We start from the raw sequence: 8,395 nt of genomic DNA, 5'->3' as shown, positions 1-8,395 counted from the left end.
ACTAGCCCCGCACCATACACATTTTGCGACATTTTCACCGCTCGATCGGTTAAGAAAACCTACACTAGGCCCTCCTGTGCAGCGAGTATAGGATTCGATACTATTTTCGAATCTACACGAAGGGTCACTTTTACCAAACGCTAAACGTACTTAAATAAAATTTTAAATACATTTTGTACTAAATGACAGACGTCTGACAGGCTACTAAATACGTTTAGCGTTTGGTGAAATTCCACCTAACATATGGAAAAAACAAATGTCACTTTTGGAACTAACTTTGCCTTACATTTTGACAGTGACAGTTGACGATACGCAACGTTAACGGAGGATCGAAATTTGTGCTCACGACTCTGCTAAGGATGGTCGATTGCAAATGCGCGATGATGCTACAGTATGTAAGTCGCAATTTAATTACAATAAAATGCTTTTTACTGTATTGAAAGAGTTTAAAAACTTTAGTTTTTTACCAAACAAAGGTTGCTTGGAAGAAATTGCTTCTTGGCATTAAGCCCGCCTTTGTATACACTACTTTTAAGTCCATTTTTGTGACTGTTGTTATTATTATACAATAAAGTGTTTATAAATAAAAATAAATAAATGTTTTGAGATTCAATAGCACCTACCCGACTACTCGTGTATACATTATTTACAGTCACTTTTAATTGTCAATTTCACACTGAATTCACATACATGTAAAAGTTAATTGTTTTAAAATCTAATATGATTCAGAGGTTTGCTGATAGTAGCACAGCGTCCTTTTTTACTATTTCACCTGAAAACATGATTCAGTCAGGTTTATATTTGGCTTTTTTGCTTGGTTTTTGTTCATCAATAGATCTTAATGGTAAGTTTAAAGACTCAATGTATTTATGTAAAAAGAGCGGTGGTAGCTCAGTCGGGTAAGCGCCCGCTTCTCACGCCAGAGATGCGGGTTCGAATCCCGGCGCTGACATGTGTTAATAATTATTTGAGTTAAAATACCTACAATGTAGACCATCGCTCTTACGGTGAAGCAAAACATCGTGAAGAAATCTGCACATCTAGATTTAGCGGTCGAATGGCGTAGTGGTTAGTGGCCCTGACTGCTATGCCGAAGGTCCCGGGTTCGATTCCCGGCTGGGACAGATATTTGTTTAAGGACAGATATTTGTACTCGGGTCTTGGGTGTTGATATTTATATTTAATATCTATCTTTCTATGTATTTGTCTAAATATATCAGCTGTCCGATACCCATATTACAGGCTCTGCCTAGTTTGGGGTCGGATGGCCGTGTGTGAGATGTCCCCACATATTATTATTATTTATTATTATTTAGCAGTTCTAAATAAATATGTGAACCTACCAACCCGCAGTGGACCAGCGTGGTGGGAAATGGTCCAAGTTCAGAAAAGCAGTTTAGACCTTGGGGATATGCACAAAGGTTCCGTTTCAGAGATAGGTAGATACATACACCCCCACTGAGAATAGAATAGATAGAATAAAATATGTAAATAAATAAATCAGTGTTACCTTCTACATTTACGAGTCAAACAGTTCCTGCTATTCCAACATTGATTTTAGATATTTTTTTCTCGTCAGCCCAAGCTTAATCATTTAAATTTCTTTCCCATTGTAACAGATTACAGCGTGATAATAATCCCGATGGGAGACGACACGCCCCTGCGATCACTAGCCCGACCCAAACTCAAACAACACACAAGACAACAACTCCTAGACAGACTAGACCTAGAACTTAACGACGATATACCTGAAACAGTCGACGTAGACAACTTTGACTACGAAAGGGCTGGCAGATCTCGGAAGGATGAAGACGATGACGATGATGATTTACTCAATGAAGGTGATGATAAAATAGTCGGTGGTTTCGAAGTGGATATCAATACTTACCCGTATCATGTGGCTTATGGGAATAATTGTGGAGGGGCGATTCTGTCAGAGTACTGGGTGGCTACTGCTGGACACTGCAGGTTAGTGGCGTCAGAAGTCTGGATATCATTAGTATCAATGGCGATCAGACCATATTTTTCTTGTTCTTCCTAGCCTTTTCTTTTTTATTAAGGGTCGGCTTTGTGGGTCATGTCATGCCATTTTACCCTATCCTCTGTCATATCCTCATTCAGTTAACAATCACTCATATTTTCTTTCATACTATCAAGCCACATCTTTCTTTGTCTTCTTCTCTTATGCCTGCATCGTCTCGTTTATATCTCAAGGGTTATATTACATTATATTAGCCTCAATCTCACTGTTAATCAAATTACAAAAACACTGACTCTGACGAAAAAATTGGTAAGGACTAATAATTATTTTTTGATGACTAGTTCGAATGGAAAACCTTCACCAAATTATTTTTATGACATCTTCCTTTTTTGGTAGTAGGTATCTATAAAATTTATAGATGTTATTTATACGAAAAATTATCTCCAATTTTTGAAAACAACCTCTACCCACAGCAAGAAAACCTTCATAAAAGTTGGATCCAAGTACTTAAGCAGAGGGAAGAAGCACAAAGTGGCGAAACAGTACGTCCACCCTAAATGGACGGCAAAGCCGAAGCTGCACGAGTATGACTATGACTTCCAACTGCTGAAGTTGGCACATCCCCTGCGTTTTAGCGAGAACATTCAGCCAGTCAAAGTGGCTCATATGGAAGACATGGTCGTCGGCAAATACATTACTGTCACGGGATGGGGGAACACGGAAGAGAATGTAAGGATCACTTTTACCAAACGCGAGACTAAATAGGTTTAGCGTTAAATGAAATTCCACTTAATTTTGATTTTGAATACTCCAAGTGATAATCGAGTTATTGATGGAGACCTACAGAAGGCAAGAATAGCGTAGGAGCCTTATGGCCATTTGTTTTAAACCTGCTGTGTCCACTGCTGGGCAAAGGGTTTTTCCTAGGTCTTGTCCATCACCTCCTCATTCTAGTTCCTACAAAATATATCCAGGTCATCACGTCATCTTCTTCTGTTTACTTGCCTATCTTATAAAATATCTTAGTGTATCCACCATATAGCATCTGAACGTTATCGCTATCACACATCTCAGAATCTTCAACTCAACTATTTGCAAATACCCTTAGCACTATTAATATCCCCTCAGGGTGCATACTCCGACGTCCTAAGAGCTGTGCGACTCCCGATCGTAGCGAAAGAGAAATGCCAAGCGGTTAAGTTCCCATACTTCCAGAACACTTTGACGCCCAGGATGTTCTGTGCTGGCTTCATAGAGGGGACCAAGGACGCTTGCCAGGTAAATGTCCACTGAAGGTGGCTGGTAATTACTGAATGCGGTGCTCAGGAAATAACATAATCCAGTAATGGAAGTAGAAGATTCCTGTAGGGTGAGCCACATAAGCGTAATCGCGTATTCCGGCAAAAAAGTGTGCGCGGTAACGAGGGAGGAGGGGAAGTGACTTGCTCACCTCGTCCCCGCGCACACAAAATTACGCTCGTCTGGCCTCACCCATACCATTTTCGAATCAACCAGCTGCATCCCAAACTTCAGGTTTTCCCAAAACTTCCAGGGTGACTCTGGTGGCCCAGCAGTGTCGGGAGGTCGACTCCTGGGCACAGTTTCCTTCGGCTACGGCTGCGCCACACCCGGCTCATACGGTGTCTACAGCAAGATCGCACTCGTGAGGGATTGGATCGAGGATACCACCGGCCTAGTACTGGATTAGAGGACTAAAATTGATATATTGGATAAGGGGTTCGGGGATATAATTATTGCTAAGTTTGATGTTAAATACGATTGTTTTCAATAGATCAAAAGCAATATTTTATATGTTTTCTCAAGTACTTAACTGCCATATCAGGGGTGTGCCACAGGGGTCAATGTAGGGCCCACATTTCTTTATAATCTTTTTTTTTATATTTATTGCGTTTTCTGGGAGGATTTGTACATTTTGTTAAATGGTATGCGTCTGTATGTATATTCTCTATAAGCATTACCTAAATCCACCCGACAGCTCTACAAAACAGCTTGACTAAAAACGAATGAACGAAGAGTCGTGGTCAGCGCAGCATGGCTTCGAAGCTTGGGTTTTCATCGAGTAGGTAGGTATATTAAACTGGTAACATTGAATGCCTCTAATTAAATTCTATAATCTATGCATTAATCTATTTATTCGATACTAAGACATTTCTCAATTACATAATTAAAATACCCTCTGTACTTTTGGGCGAAATGACTAAAGTTTTCATGAAATATCTTTGTCTTTGTCTGGCAATATCTACATAGTACATTTCCTAACGCTAAGTAAGTATACTAACTTAAATGCTCTCAACAACATTCGCAAATCGTGACCATCAGTCAGCACACTCAAGTTGAAATGAAAACAAAAACTAATCGATCGAAGACCGACTGTTCCCGACACAATTTCGTCAGAAATCGAACCGACACATAATATCTATGAAATCTAGCGTTACAGCGTCCGTACAACCGCATCAAATAGATAGCCAGATAGTTAAATATAGACAGATATGGTAGAAAAGATAGTTTCAATCCATCAACTGAAACAAATTTGTCGGATCGCCGCTTTTTAAAGGGACAAAAACTCCATTAGCGGGAGTGCACCGAAAAACATTTCCACCGTCGAAAAATATAAAACTGTCTCCCTGAAAATCACTACCTTTTACTTTAAAAATAACCCCCACGCCCGCCCGTATATCCTTATATACTTTGCACATAGCTTACATATAATATAGATGTGTTAATGTAATTATCTGGCGTCAATTTTGTATAAAATAGCCGCGTGTGCGTAAAAGTTGCGTCTGTGTGCGTGGCGACGCGGGTTTGTTGGTGTGCGTTATTTTATATAGGAGGTTGTTTGTATATTGAGAGCCCCCCTGTGGAGGGAGGGGGGCAGCCCTCGTCATCGCGATGACGATGACTGCGAGTCTGCGCCGTGGGCTAGACAGGGACGGGGATACTGAAAAATCTATGTAGCTAGATAGCCTAGGTAGCCTAGCCACCCTGCGAAAAGCGGTATTGAATAATACTAGTGATTTCGCCTAGCATTGCCTGCCATTACCCCTGTATTGACGTATGGTCGGACCCGCGGAGGCTAAAATGTACACCGCAAAATAATTACTTAACTATCCTTAATTAAGTTTCGTGATTACAAGGACTTTATGGGTTATTAAACATTGTACATCGGTGATTCGAAGCTACATACCCTTAAATTTGCAATATTGTGGCATATTGTGCATTCCTGAACGAACTGTAGTTAGAGTTATAGTCACATATTATAATACTCAATATAAATTTAGGTATACGAATACCTACATCTATAGACCATACTGGTAGCCATGGTAGTTAACAATGTCTGACTATTATAAAACTTACATTGGAACTGACTTTAATAAAACAAAGCCTGAAAAACTTTCAAGATCTTACATATCAACGAGAAAACAGTAGAAACATCATCATCGTCAGTTTTGCACAGCTACCACCTCATAGGCCAAATTTATTTAGAATGAGCTCCTGAATCACCTTACTAATATATTCTACTAGTCCGTCTTGCTCATCCGTCAAATGACGACTCCTATAGACACCCGAGTCCGCGTTGTTCTATGACTCCTAGTATCCAGTAGAACAATTAATTTATTTTTAATACCATAACTAACTTCTAAGGATAATATTATCGGTACATACTCAGCATTCTTTAGGAGGTCATGAAATGTAGGTATATTTATTATTACGAAGTTTGGAAGCTCCTGCTAGTTATATCTCTCTATCTGGTTGCATTAAACGTTCCGAATGCATAGCTCTCTACAACTTTGTATTTTGTCAAGCAACAGCCTTCCAGACGAAAATTTGATGTTAACATGCTTTCATTAATATCATCAGCCTGTAGTCATCCATTGTTGGACATAATGCCTCTTGCAAGGAACTCCACAACAGCCTCGGCCTTCCTCATCTAGCCACTGGCAGCCTCCTGCCTGGTCGTCGGTCCAGCGGGCGTCCCACGTCATGATTTCACGGACTTTGCGAGTCATCACCAAGTTCATAATACCCTACTGGCTATTTCATGATATAATCTAAAAGCTACCAAGGTGTTTGGAAATTCAGTCATTTCCAACTGGACTCTACTTCTAAATTTCTGAAAAACAAGTTTATCGACAATCGTCAGCAACAAAGCATGCATTACTGCAATTATGCGTACCGAGGCAGCGCTGTAGGCTTTGCACGCAGCGATGTAGATCGAAGTCTGAGGAATAACGGCGATGATTCGAGAACACTGACATCCCTCTTTGTTAATTAGTAGATAAAACTTACTGTTCGTGGATATTTCTGGCTACACTGAAACGTATAAATAATAAATTGTTAATGAGTAAAAAAATGAAAATTAATAACTTAACCAACGATCAAAACATCCGCCATTCAACTCTAAAGTCGCATAACTTTTTAACGGCTAAGCTAAGAAGAAGAAGTTATCTACAGGGTGCCACTTCAACAATTTCACGTTAGTCATTTCTACTCTACAATCCATACCTACGTGAACAGTTTTCAGTTTACAGCCCAGACATATTTTTAAAATAAAGCCACCCTTTTCAGTCTAGCAATATTGTTCGCATAAATCAACACTACTTTTAAACCCGTCGTGTCCACCCTTTTCCGATACGCGATGTTAAAATATAAAATTTATTGTCACTCACAATTTGTTCGGACCCAACCTTTAAGCCTAGGATTATATGCAGCAGTACTATTCAACACATACGAATTCGGGCTGAAACTCAGCTCGAAAATCAACCTTAAACGTCTGAAAATACGTACTGAAAAATTTTAAGCTTCACTTGTGTGGATGCTGCCTTATTACCGAATCGATATCAGTAAATTCTCGTTACATTTATATATTTAAAATATCCTCCCTGCGTCGTTGCAGGTATGTACTCGGTACATGCTTATGTAAAGCATATGCTTATGTAATGAGGACTTATCAGCTTTTCCGAAGTCCCCTGAGTACTGAGTACAAGGCTTCGTATTAAATGCCTCGTAATTGTGGTCAAAAATCCTTGTTGAGTTCAACCCCTTATAAAATTAAATACGATGAATCTGTATATACCTAGGTATCTATTATATACTTAATCTTAAAAGGATAACCAAGTTAAGTACCAATTTTTTATGAGTTGGACCTATATTACAGGTACTAAATAGTTGCCCCATAGATCAGTGTTTTTCAACCTGTGGGTCGCGACCCCCTGGGGGGTCGCGAAGCTTCTGTAGGGGGGTCGCCAGAGGTCGAAAAAACTGAGTACTTTAGTGAAAAATAGGTTCTTTATAGTATAAAGACAATTAATTTAATTAATATTTCTATTAGATAGATCAGCGATTATAAGCATTTTACTCCATTCTTGCAAACATGGATTTTTATAGCAAACTACTACTAAATCTGGCCAAAATCTGTCGTTTTCCCGAGAAATCTTACTACATACAGAAGGAGAATACAATTAGCTCGAGTCTACTCTTACTTCATCTTGCCTCTCACCGTAAATTATTAAATTAGAGAAGGTTTTTTGATTGATTTTTTGGTTTAGGTCATTTTTAAATGTATTAAAATATAATGGTTTTCAAAATTCCGTATAAATAAACAACTCTTCTCAGATTTTTTAAAGTGAATCCAGAGGCTGATAATAATAACAGAATTGAATTATTCAGGATGTTGTAAAAAGGGTATTTTTTCCGCAAATTTTGAAATAAAATTCTGATTTCATTTTCGGGCTTAGATATACCATGATGCACAATTGCACATGTAGGTTTCGGCTTAGTAAGTATACCCTTTTTGCAACACCCTGCATTTAACATAACTAATAAGATACTTTGACTATATTTAGGACTTTTTATATGGTAGCCAATAAAACAAAACCCAATTTTTTTTTGGATCCTACATGTTTATAAAAACCGAATGGTCAAGGGGGTCGCGAAATATTTTTTAATATCAGGGGGGTCGCGTCATGAAAAAGGTTGAAAAACACTGCCATAGATGATAGCAAAGCATCCAATAAGCAATGCCAGTGCCTACCGCACTGTATATTGCTACAAAGATACGTACCTACGGTCGCATTTTAACTACAACTCACCACCATCACATACCCAACAGAACAACACGCGAAAATTATAACATATATTTACCGAATCCACTTTATTGATCGCGCTTAATGACGCGATGATGCCAAAATTTATTCAATATGAAACACTACACACACACGCAGACTCCAGCAAAGAATTTCTAAACCGAATTCCCGTTTAGAACATATTTGAATTCCAGATGAACAGGTATACGGAAAAGCTTTTATTATAAACACGGCGAATCATTATTTGATGATTCGAGTGTGCGGGGGGTGGGTGTGGGGTGGGGTGGGGGTGGCGGCGCCCGCCGGGTGA

At 39.1% G+C, this 8,395-nt stretch overlaps 1 protein-coding gene across 1 annotated transcript; it reads left to right on the top strand.

Annotated features, from left to right (window-relative positions):
• Window positions 1-1,625: 1,625 nt before the first annotated feature.
• LOC105386223 (trypsin-1) lies at window positions 1,626-4,123 on the top strand. The gene is made up of 4 exons (XM_011556739.3): window positions 1,626-1,968; window positions 2,455-2,710; window positions 3,110-3,259; window positions 3,534-4,123. Exons 1-4 carry the CDS (start codon window positions 1,643-1,645, stop codon window positions 3,687-3,689), a joined length of 888 nt encoding a protein of 295 aa, XP_011555041.3. The 5' UTR covers window positions 1,626-1,642; the 3' UTR covers window positions 3,690-4,123.
• Window positions 4,124-8,395: the final 4,272 nt, after the last annotated feature.

Source organism: Plutella xylostella, chromosome 27 (genome assembly GCF_932276165.1).
Source record: "Plutella xylostella chromosome 27, ilPluXylo3.1, whole genome shotgun sequence".
Lineage (NCBI taxonomy): Eukaryota > Metazoa > Arthropoda > Insecta > Lepidoptera > Plutellidae > Plutella > Plutella xylostella.
This window is presented reverse-complemented; position numbering and strand designations above follow the sequence as displayed.

Coding starts and splice junctions, on each gene's coding strand:
- LOC105386223 (XM_011556739.3), top strand. CDS start 1,643: ATGGGAGACGACACGCCCCTGCGATCACTAGCCCGACCCAAACTCAAA. Junction 2,711..3,109: donor GGGGGAACACGGAAGAGAAT/GTAAGGATCACT, acceptor ATATCCCCTCAG/GGTGCATACTCCGACGTCCT. Junction 3,260..3,533: donor GGACCAAGGACGCTTGCCAG/GTAAATGTCCAC, acceptor CAAAACTTCCAG/GGTGACTCTGGTGGCCCAGC.